A 19,082-nucleotide genomic window follows, 5' to 3' on the forward strand; every position below is an offset into this window, starting at 1 on the left:
GTACAAGGGTGGTTTGGCTGACAAGTGTGCCCCACCTTACTCTCCAGCCCAAATGTTTATACATTAATTATAAAGCTCTGCTCGTTTATGAGCAGCTACCACAAATTATTTTATTCTTTATTTTCTTTTCGTGGATATTAAATGTAACCACTGCATTTTTATTTGAGAGCTTTTTTTAATGTCCAGTTAACTTTTGTAAAAAAAAGTTCTATGGTGGTTGAAACACTCCAGGGACATTTCATTCATCTTTCCAATAATTTCCTGAAGCATCTAGTTTGATGTCTGACTAATAACATTTGAGGTGGAATCGGTCAAATAAACCCAACAGCTATCTGTCCAAGATCGCTCATGTGAAAAAGTCTTCAATTGAAAAACTTTTTAAAGGAACGCACACGCACACACCCAAAAAACCTAGGACAACCCAACGTTTGATTGGAGGTGATCATATTAACCCGTCAATCAGTGACAGGAGCTACTTTAACTTTGAAACATTAACAAGCCGATACAATTGTCAGTTGGCATTTAAATTTTTTAGCAATAACAGAATGTGACAAGCTCTCTATTTTTTTTATCATCTTCCAAAAGGGAACTACTGAGGCTCTGATACAAGAATACTTGGCCTAATTTTTTTTAAGAAGAAAATATCACTGCAAAACCAAGTAATGATTATTGCTGCAGGATTCAGACCCAAGATTCAGGATACGTTCACACATAAAAACCTAGTAACAACTAATTTTAGTCCTTGAATTCAGTTGACACTATGAATATAGGAAAGAGCAATACCTTAGCTGCAAATTTGGTTGGACACACAAGATTTAAGGGCGTTTTATGGCACACAATATAAATGAAGGAATGTTTGTTGCCCAGATGGCAAGGCAATAACATGACATATATATACAAACAGGTAAAGTACTTACTAGATGCATAGCTCCTCAGCAGGAAAGTATTTCTTATTCCTACAACATTGTTTACATTCAAGTCAAATTCCACACCACTAAAAATTAAAATAAAAACAAATTAGTTTTAATATTGAAAAATGCCACAATCAGGAGATTTCCAAGAATTGGAATTCACAGCTTTAAATCTGACAAATCAAATTCAATATAGAACTATACAGCAAGTCCAAAGCTGTAGCTTTTTTTTTTTAAAAAGGTCCACCATTAACTTTTCATAAAGACCTGTTTAAATACGTTTAAATACAAGTTGCCAGCAAAGAGAAGAGGTTGGCCTGGTACTTTTCCCTTTAGCACAAATCATTAAAAAAATCATTAATAATTTCCAGGTCAAATCACAAATGTGAAAATTTTATCAGGCAGTCCAGAAGTGAATCATGTTTGCACTGATGTAAATAACCACTCAGTAACTCATGAAATAAAGTAATTCCCATGCACCCCTTCTTTATATCGTTACTCGGGTATTTCAGTCATACCTTTCTGAGGAGCAACTATCACTGGGAACACTCTGAACAACAATGATATACTAACACTGTTTCCTGTGCAGGTCACAGTCTGTGGATCGGTGGATAAGTGAGTAGGTGTGTTTTACATCATCCTTTCCTTCGGGAGACCACCCACACAGCACGGCTTTGTCAGCCTGCATCACCCGTTCTCCCTTCCCCTGCCACCCCCAAATGATTTCACCCCAATCCCATGTCTTAGCACTAATCCCTACTGTGGACGGCTTGATTGGAATCATGTATAGTCTTTCTGATGACTGAATAGCACGCAACAAAAAAGGCTTTCACGTGACAATAAACCAAACCAAACCTCACTCCTGGATTGTCTCCAATCTTACTCCCCAGTCCCTTCTTTGATTCACAAACTCCCAACATTGTTCCTGGTTCTCTGATCCAAATACCCAATGTGACTCTGACCTCCTCCCCCCCCCCCCCTTCATGAACTAGCCCATCACTCCCACCCAACCCAGAACAGGTCATTCAAGATTTTCCTTTACAAACTTTATAATGCTTTTCTTTTACATATGGCGTCCACTGTTCCCCGAATTCTTCTGCAACAGGCTCATACCCGAGTAGCTGGTTCATGCTATGCAATGACTTCATTGGTGACCTTGGCCGTTGTATTTAACTATTCACTTGATGGTTGAGTTTTAAATACAACAGTTTGTGTGTATTTTCAGAAAACTTTGAAAGGAGTAAGGAATCTTGGTATAGGGAAGAGTTAGAGCCACGAGGTTTAATGCTGATATTGAAAGCCGCGGATTTTAAATATTATGCTTTAACCCATACTAGGTTTATAATTAAGATTCTTTCCTATAAACAGTCTTAGACCAATGCAACATCTTTGTTATAATGTTATGCAAAGTATAAATCTACATCCGGTTCCAGTGATCAAAAGTAGTACATAGATTATTAGATAGTGATTACTAATTAAGAGTAAAAGCTATATGTTTTCAAGAAAGAGTTAGATATAGTTCTTAGGGCTAACAAAATCAAAGGATATGGGGAAAAAGCAGGAGCGGGGTACTGGTTTTGGATAATCAGCCATAATCATATTGAATGGCGGTGCTGGTTTAAAGGTCCGAATGGCCTACTCCTGCACCTATTTTCTATTGTTGAGTAATATGGCATATTCACAGGCCCTTCAGCCCAACTCAAAGGCTGACCACAAAGCCTAACTATCTAGGCTAGTTTCATTTATCTGCGTTTGGCTCACATCCCTGTAAATTTATCCATGAACCCATCCAAATGTCTTTTAAATTTTGCTATTGCATCTGCCTGAACTACTTCCTCAGGCAGCTCGTCCCTTGTACCAACCACCCTGCGTGAAAAAGTTGCCCCTTTGGTTCCTATTTAATCTTTCCTCTTTTGCTATGTTTACAATTCTTACCTATAAGCAGCATTGCAAGATGAGATCAATTGAACTTCGAGTCATGTTAGTCACAAAACGTATGGGCCAAAGACCCATATGTGCGCTGTGCTGTACTATGTTCTATGTTCTATGTTAAAAAAAAATCACTCAAATCACCCACCTGACTTTATCCCTGAATTTTACTATTGGCACTTTTGCTCGGATCAGTTGAGGTCTGTCGATGTAAGCTGGAAGAAAAAAGATTGGATGAAAGTTGAGAATATTTAAAATTACTGTCTGGTTTTACTTTCCAAATATTGATTTCACGTTTCTTTTCAGGTTAAGCACTTCATTCACCAAATTCTTTGGTAATTGATGCAAAATAAAGGGGAAGGAGGTGGCTATTGCTTGACCCAGACATTGGTGGTTTTGGACCAAGCAAGGGTATGTCAATTTTAACCTCCATACAACTAAGCACATAACATCGATTGCCCTTTATCATGTTCCTGCCATCATTAACTAAGATTAAGACAATGACAATGCAATTAAATTACTATGCAATTTCATATTGTATGCCCTTGTGAAATGCCGCAGAAGTAAACACAATACTAGTACAAAGCAAAATGATTCAGTAAGATTAATATTACTTGAAATCATAACACTGAAACAGGTCATTCAGCCCAAGCAATCCATTTTGGTAAACAGCTTTAAAAAAACGGTTAATGAGGTTGTAATGTTCTGTACTTTACAACAATAAGAGAGTAACATCTTCAATAAAGTGACTTACAGAGTCTATAGAAAAGTTGTAGGATTAAACCGAGTACGCGACATGCTTCACTCCTTTGGTTCATCTACAAGAATACAAAAAACAGCCTTTCAATATGGCAAGTGGCATTGTGGCATCAATCTGCTAAAGAAAAATTGTCTGGCTAATACCAAAACATTGAACAAACATACCGGCATTTCCTTCAACACGAGGCACAGATCTGCATCACTGTATCGAGTACCAAAGCCATTCAGTGATGAACCAACCAAGTACAATCTTGTCTCTAAGGTGAGGAATGGAGAGATATAACTGGCAAAGCTTATATGAAGAAAGGCCTGCACACATTATTTTTCAGTTTGACGTATATTTCAGTCTTTCTTTGCTTTCCATTTGCAGCAATTCCCATTAAGTTAAAAAGGTAAAGAACAATAGTCATTCATAATAACTGTCAAAAGATGATATAATCAATATTAAAACATATATAACCTAGTTATGGACATCAGCAGTTTATACTAGCAATTAAAAACATAGAACATAATACAAGACCAAAACACTGTAGTGGCAGAAAAATTGTTCAGCAGGTCAGGCAGAACACTGGAATGAAACCCGCTTAAACATCTGGGTAGGTGACCTTACACCAGAACAGTTAGAACATAGAACTGCACAGTACAGGAACGTCTGTGCTGGACATGATACCAAGATAAACTAATCTTGCCTACCTGCACATGATTCATATCTTTCCATTGTTCATATCTCCAAAACAAAAACGTGCTCTGCACCATTCCTTTAAACGTTGACGCTCACCCTAAAGTTATGCTCTTTAGTCTTTGACCTTATACCTTGTTTTATTGCTTATATGTTTTGATGCAGCCTTTACTTTGTTTTATAGCACATCTTAATTTAAATAGAGTCATACAGTGTGGAAACAGGCCCTTCTGCCCAACTTGCCCATGCCTACCAATATGCCCTGATCTACACTAGTCCCAGCTGTCCGTGTACGGCCCCTCCGAGGACTCCACCAAATTTATTAGGACAACATGAATGATGCTGCCAGATGTTCTTCACTAATTCACCAAATGAAAGATATCCCTTCTTAAAATTACAGTTGCTACAGAAGTAGCACTGTAACATAACCCAACCTTTCATAACATTCAGCTAAAAAAGTGGAGGTTCTAGTATACCTGCACCTATGGATAAATGCGAGGTTATCCACTTTGGTGGCAAGAACAGGAAGGCAGATTATTATCTGAATGATATCAGATTAAGAGAAGGGGAGGTGCAACAAAACCTGGGTGTGCTTTTGCTGTTCCCGATGTTGGGGGAGTCCAAAACCAGGGGGTCACAGTTTACGAATAAGGGGTAGGCCATTTAGGACGAGATGAGGAAAAGCTTTTTCACCCAAAGAGTTGTGAATCTGTGGAATTCTCTGCCACAGAAGGCAGTGGAGGCCAATTCACTGGATGTTTTCAAGAGAGTTAGATTTAGCTCTTAGGGCCAAGGGAATCAAGGGAAATGGGGAAAAAGCCAGAATGGGGTACTGATTGTGAATGATCAGCCATGGTCATATTGAATGGCGGTGCTGGCTCGAAGGGCCGAATGGCCTAACTGCTGCACCTATTTTCTATGTTTCTACAATGGGGCATGTAATAGTGTAAAGCAATTATCCAGCCTACAGAGTTAAAGGTCAAGGAGACAAATGCAACAGTATTACACAATTTACATGACATCAGTAATGTCCCATTATAAATCCTTCACATGTTCTGAAACATGACATGCCAAATGTGGATTAATAATTCTGAAGAAGGGTCTCGACCTGAAAAATCACCCATTCCTTCTCTCCAGTGATGCTGCCTGTCCTTTTGAGTTACTCCAGCATTTTGTGTCTACCTTGGATTAATAATTGATGTCTAAAAGAAAAATTGTTTAAAAAAATTAAAGCAGTACTTTAATTAAGGTAAAGAGGGTTCCCACTCCCTCATGGTCAGTATGATTTCCATGGTTTCAGCATTCTGGTTCCTGGCAGAAAATCAAAGTCTAAATACACATGGATAAATGGTGCATTTTCAGCTGCAACTTCCTGATTAAGACATCAATTATTCAAGGCATAAATCTCACAAAGAGAAAAAAATAAATAAACTAGCTTTATTTTGTTTTTAAAGAGAAAATTAAACTTTATGTAATCAGTATTTATGACATTAATATGAACATCACAAGTTTGAACCTAGGCATTCTGGGTTACTAATATCTACTATCATTAAGGCAATTCCTTCAGCACTTAGGTCTAAGTGAGAGCCTTGATGCAATGGGTCACAAATCTTTCAGACAAGATGTTAAACCAAGATTATGCAAGTGCAAAAGTTGGGAGGTAATGCTACAGTTATACAAGATGTTGGCGAAGCCGCATTTAGAATATTGTGTTCCGTTCTGGGCACCATGTTATAGGAAGGATGTTGTCTGGCTGGAAAGGGTGCAGAGATGATTTATGAGGATGTTGCCAGGACTCGTGGGCCTGAGCTAGAGGGAGAGGTTGAGCAGGTTAGAATTCTATTCCTTGGAGTGCAGGAGGATGAGGTGTGATCTCACAGAGGAATACAAAATCACGAGAGGAATAGATCAGGTCGACACCTTTATATTTTAAAACAGTTTAAATTCCCTATCTGCCACAAATAGATTTAAACCCATGTTGCTGGAAGAACAGTTGGAGTTCTGCCTGTTTATCCTGCAATTTCGACATTATGCTGCCAAACAGTTATACGCAGATGATGAAGCACTTTTATTTGACTTGGAGGTTTGCAGGGGACACTGTTCTCAAGATTCTCCTTTAATGGGGAAAAGTGTCTTGATTAAAGGATGGATATGCATTTACCGATTAATGTCAAACCAAAATGTGGGGTGCACCTGAAATCCCCAAACCAGTGTTCTGATTAGAAGTTAAATGATGAAAATCTGAAGAAGGGTCTCGACCCGAAACGTCACCCATTCCTTCTCTCCTGAGATGCCGCCTGACCTGCTGAGTTACTCCAGCATTTTGTGAATAAATACCTTCAATGATGAATGAATAGTCTGTCATCTGTGATGAGTCACAGTGAAATTCTTTGTTTTGCATACCCAAGTATCCAGAGACACCGCATAAATGGCGGGGGACAAAGTTACAAAGTATTCCAGTATCCCACGCCAGGTCCTTTGTTCTGCACCCCGCCCCCTCCCTCCCCCTCCCTCCACTGGGTCTTCCTTTGCTCTTTCCGCCGCCCACCTCCCATGCCAGGTAATTAGTAAAATTAGATTAAATTAATTAGTTAAAAATCTAAAAGGAACACAGTACACATATTTCTAGTTTTAACAGCTGTAGGGTGAGGTATTTGACCAAATTGATCGCAGCAGATGTGCCAGTCATTTATATTGGGACCCAATTGTCTTGGAATCATATATTTTTTAACTAGTTTTTAGTGTCTCGGGAATCCTTCAGGTGAAAGGAGGCGAGAAGAGCCAAATCTCTGAGGTAATTAATCGCTTTTAAAGCACTGATCTGCCAAGAGGAGTGGAAACATGTCTTCCAGACCAGTGCTTCTTAAACTCATTCACCCTTGAGTCTTTATCACAAAATTCCATTCACCCCCCGGCTAAACTTTATGTTTTTAGGTAATTTTTGTCTTATTCTCCCTCGTGCATAATTTTATATATATCAAGTCATTCACCCTTGGGTGAACCATTCACCAGTTTAAGAAGCACTGTTCCAGACTACCAAGTTACTCACTAAGAGCAGTGCCTGTGTTCATCTGCTACCAGATAACCAAGTACTCTGCCAATGGACCCTCAATGGAACACAACCCAGACAAGTTGTGAGGTCATGTTGCTGTTGTATAAAACGTTGGTGAGACAGCATTTAGAATATTGTATTCAATTCTGGGCACCATGTTATAGGAAAGATATTGTCAAGCTTGAAAGGGTTCAGAAAAGATTTACGAGGATGTTGCCAGGACGAGAGGGTGTGAGGTATAGAGAGGAGTTGAGTAGGCTGGGTCTCTATTCCATGGAGCGCAGGAGGATGAGTGGGGATCTTATAGAGGTGTACAAAATTATGAGAGGAATAGATCAGGTAGATGTACCAGAGTCTCTTGCCCAGAGTAGCAAATCGAGGACCAGAGGGTATAGGTTCAAGGTGAAGGGGAAAAGATTTAACAGGAATCCGAGGGGTAGGTTTTTCACACAAAGGGTGGTGGGTGTATGGAATAAGCTGCCCGAGGAGGTAGTAGAGGCTGGGACTATCCCATTGTTTAAGAGACAGTTGGACAGGTACATGGATAGGACGGGTTTGGAGGGATATGGACCAAGCGCAGGCATGTGGGACGAGTGTAGCTGGGACTTTGTTGGCCGGAGTGGGCAAGTTAGGCCGAAGGGCCTGTTTCCACACTGTATCACTATGACTAACCAACACCTGCTACCTCCATTCTCATGATCACATATTCCGACTCCACCCCAACCTCTATAGTCTGAGGAGGGATCCCGACCCGGAACGTCACCTATCATGTTCTCCAGAGACGTTGCCAGACCCGCAGTTACTCGAGCACTTAGTGTCTTCCTTATTCTTAGAGAGTTAGTTTGTCCGCACAATTGGACTTTCTTCCCAAAAAGCCCTCAACCCTTCAATCAGACCGACCACAGTTTAGTTAGTTTATTATCACGTGTACCGAGGTACAGTGAAAAGCTTCTATTGTGTGCTAACCAGTCAGCGGAAGGACAATACATGATTATAATTGATCCATGTGGGAAAGAAGAAATTACAGAATGTATTATCATATGTTAAACTCATATCTTGGCTTCCTAATAACAAAATAGCACTCCCTGTACTTCAGATTGAAAATACAGGTCAATGAACCAACAGCCAGTAGTTTAACTTACGCGGAAATAGTCGCTGAATTTCTCTCTGGATCTGTGTGCGGCATAGATCCTTTTTCTCGAGATCAATCGTCTGTTGTTGACAGTTACAGAAGAGGTCCAAAATTTGTTGGCTCAGCTGCAATCAAACCTTTAAATGTTGAATTGTACATCCACATAACCACAAGACATTTAATCTTAAAATGCAATTATTGCAAGTATTTTATTTTAAACTGCCTACGTTCTATCACAGTGATTAAAGAACTGGCATAACGATCCTTGCAAATAATTTCTAGAACTTTTCAAATACACTTTACCATAATGTAGTAAACTTTAAAAATCCTATGCACATTTCTATTGGACTGTAAGGCTCAGAACAAAAGGATCCAGTTCAAAAACAAAGATTATTGGATGTAATTGTGATAATGCAAAGATATCTAATACAAATATGGCATTCTGATTTTTTTTAAAGTGAACTTTTACTGGCAAAGGACATCACAATTATACAACCATATTATTTCTTTACAGATGTCAATCCAAAATGCTGTTTCTTCCCATGTACATCTTTGACCCTTACATATCACTGCCCAAATGTTCCAATCAGAATTCCAACTTTCCCACTGCACCAAGGTAACCCTAACCAAAGTTACTCATCATATTATCTGCCTACAACCATGACGTATTCCTTGTCCTCCTGATTATAATTGTATTTCCCGACTTTTCTAATAACTTTCCTCCAGTTGCTGTTTCAAACCGAATTAATCGATTGCCACCCGTGTCCTTCTTAAACCCAATTTGATATTTCAACTCTACAACAGAACAAAGATTGTTTAGTTCAATCTTCAGTTTTAACTGTCCCAGCTCTACCTCATGCTACTTATTGCAAATTGTGGGCCTTTTATAAAACATACATAGTTTAGTTTACTTAGAGACCACGTGGAAATGAAGACAGAAACAGGTGAATTTATTATGGGGGAGCAAGGAAATGGCAGAGTCGTCGAACAGGTACTTTGTTTCTGTCTTCACTAAGGAAGACACAAACAATCTCCCAGAGGTACTAGGGGACAGAGGATCTAGGGTGACGGAGGAACTGAAGAAAATTCACATTAGTCAGGAAATGGTGTTGGGTAGACTGATGGGACTGAAGGCTGATAAATCCCCAGGGCCTGGTGGTCTGCATCCCAGGGTACTCAAAGAGGTGGCTCTAGAAATCGTGGATGCATTGGTGATCATTTTCAAATGTTCTATAGATTCTGGATCAGTTCCTGTGGATTGGAGGATAGCTAATGTTATTCCACTTTTTAAGAAAGGAGGGGGAGAGAAAACAGGGAATTTTAGACCAGTTAGCCTGACTGGTGGGGAAGATGCTGGAGTCATCTTCCAGATGCAATAGTGGCACATTTGGATAGCAGTAACAGGATCGGTTCAAGTCAGCATGGATTTATGAAGGAGAAATCTTGCTTGACTAATCTTATGGAATTTTGAGGATGTAACAAGTAAAATGGATAAGGGAGAGCCAGTAGATGTAGTGTATCTGGACTTTCAGAAAGCCTCAGATGAGCTCCACTCTGGAGATTAGTGGGAAAAATTAGAGCACATGATATTGGGGGTAGGGTACTGCTGACATGAATAGAAAATTGGTTGGCAGACAGGAAACCAGAATGGCAGGCAGTGACAAGTGGGGTGCAGCAAGGCTCGGTGCTGGGACCACAGCTATTTACCATATATATTAATAATTTAGATGAAGGAATTAAAAGTAACATTAGTAAATTTATAGTTGACACAAACTTGGGTGGCAGTGTGAACTGCGAAGAGGATGCTATGAGGATGCAGGGTGACTTGGATGGTTGGTTGAGTGGGCAGGTGCAGTAAAATGTGGATAAATGTGAGGTTATCCACTTTGGTGGCAAGAACAGGAAGGCAGATTATCTGAATGGTGTCAGATTAGGAAAAGGGGACGTGCAACAAGACCTGGCTGTCCTTGTGCATCAGTCACTGAAAGCAAGCATGCAGGTACAGCAGGCAGTGAAGAAAGCCAATGGCATGTTGGCCTTCAAAATGAGAGGATTTGAGTAAAGGTGCAAAAAGGTCCTTCTGCAGTTGTACAGGGCACTGGTGAGACCACACCTGGAGTGTTGTGTGCAGTTTTGGTCTCCTAATTTGGGGATTCTTGCTCTTGAGGGAGTGCAGCGTAAGTTCACGAGGTTAATTCCTGGGATGGCGGGACTGTCATATGATGAAAGAATGGAGCGAATGGGCTTGCATTCACTGGAATTTAGAAGGATGAGAGGGGATCTTATAGAAACATATTAAATTATTAAGGGATTGAACACGCTAGATGCAGGAAACATGTTCCCGATGTTGGGAGAGTCCAGAACCACAGTTTAAGAATAAGGGGTAGGCCATTTAGAACTGAGATGAGGAAAAACGTTTTCATTCAGTGAGTTGTGAATTTATGGAATTCTCTGCCTCAGAAGGCAGTGGAGGCCGATTCACCGGATGCATTCAAAAGACAGTTAGATAGAGCTCTTAGGGCTAGCGGAATCAAGGGATAGGGAGAGAAGGCAGGAACGGGGTACTGATTGTGGATGATCAGCCATGATCACATTGAATGGCGGTGCTGGCTTGAAGGGCCAAATGGCCTACTCCTGCACCTACTTTCTATGTTTCTATGAAATAGGCTCTTCTGCGCACCGTCCTTACTGATAATCAATCACCCATTCAAACACTCTATGTTCTATGTAAACGTTCTATGTAGCTCACTTTCGCATTCAATCTCTATACACTTGGGCATTTTTCCAGAGGCCAATTAACCTATAAACCCGCACGTCTTTGGGAGGATATGGGAGGAAGCCAGGAGTACCCAGAGGAAACGCACGCATTAACAGGGAGAACGTGCAAATTCCACACAGTACCCAAGGTCAGGATTGAACCTGGGTCTCTGGCAAGACAGCAGCTCTATCAGCTGTGCTACTGTGCTGCCCCACAAGTCTAATTTTATAAGACAGTCTTAATTAGGATTAAATAAATTTAGCATGTTGAGCCTGGAAGGGAGCTTGGGAAGTCTTCAATTAAAAGACCTTTCAGTAATGGATGTCATAAAAATTCAGTGTTAGGAAAGGTAGTGGCAAATGAGAGACACTTTTTAAGATATTTTAACAAAAGCAAGAGGTAGTCCAGGTTTTGGTGAAGGGTATCAACCCCTTTCTCCTTCCTACTCTCCGTAATCTTTGCACCCTCCCTAATTAAGAACCTATCAATGTCTGTTTTAAAAATACATAATGACTTGGTCTTTACCACTGTCTGTGGCAATGAATTCCAGATTCACCGCCCTCTGGCTAAAGAATAGATATTTTCTTCTCAATTTTAAAACAAGGATGGTAGTGAAACAAATCAAATATCCTTTAGTCACAATAAGTGTGGGCATTTTAAAATATTAAAATCAATAACTGTATTTTCCCCAATCTTGCACCTGCAACTTGAAGTATCATCGCTCATATCAGCTTTTCAGTCAGAGGGCAGTGAATCTGTAGAATTCTTTGCCACAGAAGGCTGTGGAGGCCAAGTCAGTGGATATATTTAAGGCAGAGATAGACAGATTCTTGATTAATACAGGTGTCAGAGGTTATGGGGAGTAGGCAGGAGGATGGGGTTAGGAGAGATAGATCGGCCATGATTGAATGGCGGAGTAGACTTGAAGGACCGAATGGCCTAATTCTGCTCCTATCACTTATGATCTTATGTTATAGCATCAATTTGTTTTAATCTCCAACAGCTTCTTGGTTTATTGCCACTTCTGCAAACTCCCACTCTAATTTCTGTTATCACTCCCCTACATCAATCTAATAAAACTCAATGTCAGTTTGAGGGACAAAGCCTCCCAGTTAGTCCTTCTGAACTTATCAACTCCGGTTTTAATTCTGCTTTTCCCACTGACACCTCCTGCCCTTTCTTATTTTATTACCCAAGTCATTTAATATCTGTTTTCATTTAATGTCTTTCACATTCTTTCATAGAATTTCTTTACCCTTTCTCTGCACATCAAAATGTGATTTATATCTAATATTTCCTCGTAGTGCCTATGAAGGAACAATAATTTCAAACATTACAACTAATCTTCTCTCTCCACAAACAGTATTTCCTGACTTGAATACTTCCAGAATTTTTTTAATTACCTTTAAGGTAAAATTAATAGATTAGAATAAGCCTGGTTTTAATCTAAACTACACTAATTGAAAATAGAATTTTGTTTACCAAAGACACATTGCAAAACGTTACGATCATTCGTACATCAAAGGTTCCATTTACATCAAACTGTAGAATGCAATGTTCCAAAATATGTCAATACCTCCCAGTCAATTCTAGTACAACGCTGATGTAAGAAACTGCAGATGCTGGAATCCGGAGCAAAACACAAAGTGCTGGAGGAACTCAGCGCATCAGGCAGTATTTGGAGAGGGAATGGACACGCGATGTTTCAGGTTGGGACCCTTCTTCATTCTGATGCTGCCTGACACGCCTAGTAGTTCTTCCAGCACTTTAGTTTTTTGCTCAGGTACAATCTTGCTCGATATTGAGTAACATGTCATTAAAATGTTTATTAGTCAATCAATACCTTATCTCCAGTCCCTTTGAGAGAGTTTTGTGGATAATCTGTGAGTGGAAGCAGAGATGAAATTCCAGGTGAAGGTACCGAATTCCTGTGGTCAACTAGAAAAGGCACTGATCTGCCAGATGGTTGAGTAGGTGGAGACTGAAACCGCTGGCGCTTAACTTCATAAGGACTACTCTGGTCATCACTTCTTCGTCTGTAATTGAAGTCATAGAGTTAACAACATGGAAAAAGTCCCTCGTCCCAACTTGCCAACCTAGTTCCTGACGAGCTAGTCCCATTTGCTTCCGTTGACCTGATATCAGACCATGCCTTTTCTATCAAGTACCTGTCCAAATATCTGTTCAACATTATAATTATATCCACCATTATCACTTCCTCCGGCACCTTGTCCCACATACCCTCCACCCACTAAATGAAAAAGTTGCCCCTCAGGACTCCTTTATATCTTTCGCCTCTCACCTTGGATATGCCCTCTAGTTTCAGGCTCCCTTAAAATCTAATTAGATTTCTTGCGCATCAAATTATTAAAACTGACATTTAAAACTAAACCTATGCCAATGAAGTTCAAAAGTCTCCTCATATTAATGGAAGGCCTGAAAATGCACTTCAGATGTAATGAGATTTAACTTGAAAACAATGACTAATGCTATGGCATTTATCATCATCTTGAACATTCCATGTGCAACAAGGTGAATGACAAGAACACCAGGAAAGTATTCAATGAGAATCATATTTTAATCTCCAAGTCTTTAATCTCTACACAGAGATCATCTTTTTTGGATCTCCATCGGACCATCCCCTTTCCTTAGTTATCTTGCTCCCTTTCACTTTTGTGGGTTTTCCTTGATTTTATTTACCAACATTTATTTCAAGCCTTTTCCCTGCCATCCTAACGTGCTTTGCACCACAATGCTCTCTGCAATAATGAACTCTCCAAATTCAGCATGTGTTTTTGTTTGCTTGACGGGACTTCAGATTTGAACGGGGCACTCTTTCTTTGTGGAAGATATTAGTCCTGGACTCTAACCATCTTTTACCGCAAATGCTGAACTAACGAAAATGCTCTCCCATTGTTGACCACTTCCAGCTGCCTAGGTTCAACCCCCAGAACAAAATTAGAGAACTGCCTTAGCTGGGTTTGCTGGCTACTTTCTAAACGTTTCACTGGAAAACATTATGATTTTCTGTGCTCTTTTACGAATTTTAAGATCTTTGAAAACCACCCTTACTGCCGTATTGCTTTTATACTTATCAGAAATAGCCTAAGTGTATACTCTTTGGTCTCCCTTTGGTCATCCACAGCACACCTGCAGCAGCACAATTGCTATTTTCTATTCTTCACTTCAACTCAATTGATGCTCCAAGTACCTCTTCCCTTCTCAATGCCACAAAGATTTCTTTATTCAATATTTAAACATAGAGCTCAGACTCCTCCAGCAGATGAGATTTCATGAACAATAAGAATCCTGGAGTTATCAAATGATACACTGTGTGCATTCAATAGAACGTCTCAGTTTTGTCTCGTGTGATATTACTGTTGGATTCACTTTTAATCTCCTTCCCTGATGCTTCAGCCCCCTTACTTCCAGACTCAGAGACATATTCTCAGGCATTTGCCATAACTCTCCCAGATCCACAATCCCGTATCTTCAGAGTCATCATCAGTGAAAAGCACAGTTTATTTGCAATAAATGCTTTTAAAAAAAATCTGTTTTATACAGACTGAACAAGACTTACTTCCTGCCAAGATTACTGGCCAGAACCGGTGAAAAAACAGGACACAGATTGCTGAAGGGCCACAGGTGTGGTGATTGCGGAGTAACTACTCCTGTCACGATGGTACCAGAAGAAAGGCTGCAAATAAGTCATTAAAAAAATTTATTGGCATTTACTTACAGACTTAAAGAATGTTTTGAAATTAAAGAAATAACCAAAGGGCATATGTCTCCTCTGTTTTACACAAACCCAGCTGTTCTGAGAGAAGGTGCATGCATTACATCCAATTGTTCTAACAATTACATCTCATTGATCTATCAATCATATAGATATTAATGCAAAAATTATTATTAAACAAATTCGTGCTTCAAGAATACAGTAGAAATTCAGAGACAGAACTCATTGTTCTAATCAGAAAGGTTGAACGCCTAGCCAGACCTTAACAAATAAATTACATTTTAAAAAATGTAGAGAATAAAGCCTAGGCAAGGCAGCTATAAGCATAAGATTCTTAAGGGATGGATGCTGTGTGGTTGCTCTCATGGCCAGTGGCCTGAGTACTTCGGGGCAAAATCCCAAGAAAACAGCGTTGGGTGTTTAGGACAATTAGGGTCACTAAGATTTCGTTTTTCATTTAGAGGGTTCTGAATCTTAAGAAATTTCTAGCCCGGAGAGCTGTGGATGTTCATTCATGTACATTTAATCAATTTACTTCATTCAAGGTCAAGATCCACACAAAAAGGTACTTCCCCGGGTTACGATGGTTCGACTTGCGATAGTTCGACTTTGCGAAGGTACAAATGGCAGTGACCCGTAGCGAACCGCCGTTCACTTCCGGGCACATGATCGCGGATTTTCAATGCATTTCGACTTACAATTCTTTCAGTTTCCGATGGGTTTCTCGGAACGGAACCCCACCGGAAGCTGAGGAGCACCTGTATTTGGAATTAAAGGCATACAGAAAATTGGCCAGGAAAATGGTGTTGAGATAGTCTGAGGAAGGGTCTCGGCCTGGCAAGACACCTATTCTTTTTCTCCAGAGATTCTGCCTGACCCGCCGAGTTACTCCCACCTTTTGTGTCTATTTTAGATAAAGTTATCCTTCAGATGTCTAATTTCAGAGCCATCTCTGGAGGTTATGTAGACCTTTTATTTCTTATCTTGATGCACTGCAGTTACAGTGCAACATGGTAAATGGAATGAATACTTAGGATGGTACACGAGGTACCAATCAGGCAGAATGTTTTCCTTGTCAGGCGTCTTTTATATAATTTGAGCCTCTCCTATCCAATCAAGATTATTCCAGTGTTCCTGATTTGAGCCTTGTGTACAGTGTGAAAACTTTGGGGTGGTAGGTGTGTTACCCATCAAATAACACCCAGTCTGCTTGTTCAGCTTTATGAGTATTTATGAGTCTAGACCACTTGAGATTCTGGTCCATTGTAACCTTCAGATAATGGGAAGGTTTGCAACGCTACTGCCATTAAACATCAACAGTTACACTTTCGTCTTGGAGATGGTTACTGCCAAGCACTTTTGTGGTATGTATATCACTTGAGACTTATCAACCCAAGTTGCTGTGGTATCTGGATTTTGCAACATGCAGGCATGGACTGTTGTATTTCCTGAGAAGTTGCACTGGAATGAAACATTGTGCAATTGTCAGCAAATGTTCCCAATTCTGACCAGATGGAAGGTTAATGAAGCAGTGGATGATGAATAGGCATAGGATATTGCCTTGTGAAATTCGTACAGACCATGTCTTGTCATTGGGATGACTGACCTCCAACAGCCATCATCTTTTTGTTGCAGCCTCATCAGATTGGCATCCCATTTTTCAATCTGCCTGACATTGCTCTCAGTATGTCCTTCATTATTCCACATTGAACCAGAGGCGATCTACTGGTTTGAATGAAATGCCAGTAAGGAAAGTGTCAGACTATCAGATTTCAGACTATGGTGGGCATTTCTACTGCTAATGGTCCACAATGTTTCATGGATGCATGGATAAATCAGACTTTATCCCAGTTAGAACATTAGTGGTGCCGTAGAACACAGCAGTGGGTGTCCGCTGTCTGGAGATAGGAATTTATCTCCACAAAAATTGTATAGTGATCACTCCTACCAATGCTTTCACAGACAATGCATCTGCAGCAGGAAGATTAGTAAGTAAGGCAACAAAAACATCAAGTAGGTTTATCTGTTATGTTTGCTAACAACGATGGGTTGCAAATCGCAAAGCTGCTTCTATCAGGAAAAAAATGAACGTCTAGCTGCCCTGCTCTTGAAAAGAGAAGGCTAAAAGACATACAAAACTTAAAATCATGAGATTTTTATAGCACATACACGAAAACATTTCCATTTGCTCCAAAGGGCAGCAAAGCCAAAAGGAAATTCAGGAGAAAAATTCTGCACCTGGAAAGTGGTGGGAATTAACAGCACGTTGCTGTTCTTCTGAGGAAGGCTATATATGCGTATGGAGAAGGGAACACACTGGCAGCTCACATATCAAATGATTAAAGACAGTGGCTAAAACTCCTGCATGGAACTATTTAACTGAATGGCTTGTTTCTGTCTTTGGACATTCTAATTCTATGCAAGCTATATTGAGAATTGTGGGGGGGAGGGGTTGACAAACTGGGAATATGAAGATGGAGTTAAAGGGGAAGCGAATACAGGAGAAATTGCAAAGGACTCTCGAATGAATGGGGAGGGAAGTTCTAGAAGGGATAAGAGAGTAAGGTCAGGGCCAATTGTGACCGGTGTGAGAGGGGAGGTGAATACCGAAATTAAAGTGTTGTATTTAAATGCGCGAAGTATAAGAAATAAAGTGGTTGAGCTTGAGGCTCAGTTAGACATTGGCAAGTATGATGTGGGAATCACTGAGACATGGCTACAAGAGGACCAGGGCTGGGAACTGAATATTCAGGGGTACACAACATATAGAAAAGACAGACAGGTGGGCAGAGGGGGTGGGGTCGCTCTGTTGGTGAGGAATGATATTCACTCCCTTGCAAGGGGTGACATAGAATCAGGAGATGTAGAATCAGTATGGATAGAAATGAGGAATTGTAAGGGTAAAAAGACCCTAATGGGAGTTATCTACAGGCCCCCAAACAGTAGCCTCGACATAGGGTGCAAGTTGAATCAGGAGCTAAAATTGGCATGTCGCAAATGTAATGCCACGGAGGTTATGGGAGATTTCAACATGCAGGTAGACTGGGAAAATCAGGTTGGTAATGGACCCCAGGAATGAGAGTTTGTGGAGTGTCTACGAGATAGATTCTTAGAACAGCTTGTACAGGAGCCTACTAGGGAGAAGGCAATTCTGGGTTTAGTGTTGTGTAATGAACCTGATCTGATAAGGGGACTCGAGGTAAAAGAGCCATTAGGATGCAGTGATCACAATATGATAAGTTTTACTCTACAAATTGAGAGGGAGAAGGGTAAATCGAAAGTGTTAGTATTACAGTATAGCAAAGGGGATTACAGAGGCATGAGGCAGGTATTCCTGGGAATAATGCAGAAGTTGCAGGATCAATTTATCCCAAAGAGGAGGAAAGATTCCAAGGGGAGTAAGAGGCACCCATGGCTGACAAGGGACGTCAAGGACAGCATAAAAATAAAAGAGAAGAAGTACAACAAAGCAAAGAAGAGTGGGAAGCCAGAGGATTGGGACTCTTTTAAAGAGCAACAGAAGATGACTAAGAAAGCAATATGGGGAGAAAAGATGAGGTACGAGGGTAAAATAGCCAATAATATAAAGGAGGATAGTAAAAGCTTTTTTAGGTGTGTAAAGAGGAAAAGAATAGTCAAGGCAAATGAGGGTCCCTTCACCAGAAGCGGGGGAATTTATTATGGGGAACAAGGAAATGGCAGACGAGTTGAACCGGTACTTTGGATCTGTCTTCACTAAGGAAGATACAAGCAATCTCCCAGATGTTCTAGTGGCCAGAGATCCTAGGGTGAAAGAGGAATTGAAGGAAATCCACATTAGGCAGGAAATGGTGTTGAGTAGACTGATGAGACTGAAGGCTGATAAATCCCCAGGGCCTGATGGTCTGCATCCCAGAGTACTTAAGGAGGTGGCGCTAGAAATTGTGGACGCATTGGTGATCATTTTCCAATGTTCTATAGATTCAGGATCAGTTCCTATGGATTGGAGGGTAGCTAATGTTGTCCCACTTTTTAAGAAAGGAGGGAGAGAGAAAACGGGAAATTATAGACCAGTTAGTCTGACATCAGTGGTGGGGAAGATGCTGGAGTAAATAATAAAAGACAAAATGGCGGAGCATTTGGATAT

At 40.4% G+C, this 19,082-nt stretch overlaps 1 protein-coding gene across 1 annotated transcript in view; it reads right to left on the reverse strand.

Moving 5' to 3' along the window:
• Positions 1 to 19,082, reverse strand: part of tent2 (terminal nucleotidyltransferase 2) — a 57,279-nt gene that overhangs the window by 25,248 nt on the left and 12,949 nt on the right. The window contains 9 exon segments of the mRNA XM_078396739.1: positions 918 to 994; positions 2,989 to 3,055; positions 3,595 to 3,658; positions 3,765 to 3,856; positions 8,473 to 8,587; positions 13,064 to 13,256; positions 14,801 to 14,917; positions 16,563 to 16,620; positions 16,623 to 16,681. Coding sequence (XP_078252865.1) covers positions 918 to 994; positions 2,989 to 3,055; positions 3,595 to 3,658; positions 3,765 to 3,856; positions 8,473 to 8,587; positions 13,064 to 13,256; positions 14,801 to 14,917; positions 16,563 to 16,620; positions 16,623 to 16,681 — 842 coding nt within the window.

This window comes from Rhinoraja longicauda, chromosome 3, assembly GCF_053455715.1.
Source record: "Rhinoraja longicauda isolate Sanriku21f chromosome 3, sRhiLon1.1, whole genome shotgun sequence".
Classification (NCBI taxonomy): domain Eukaryota; kingdom Metazoa; phylum Chordata; class Chondrichthyes; order Rajiformes; family Arhynchobatidae; genus Rhinoraja; species Rhinoraja longicauda.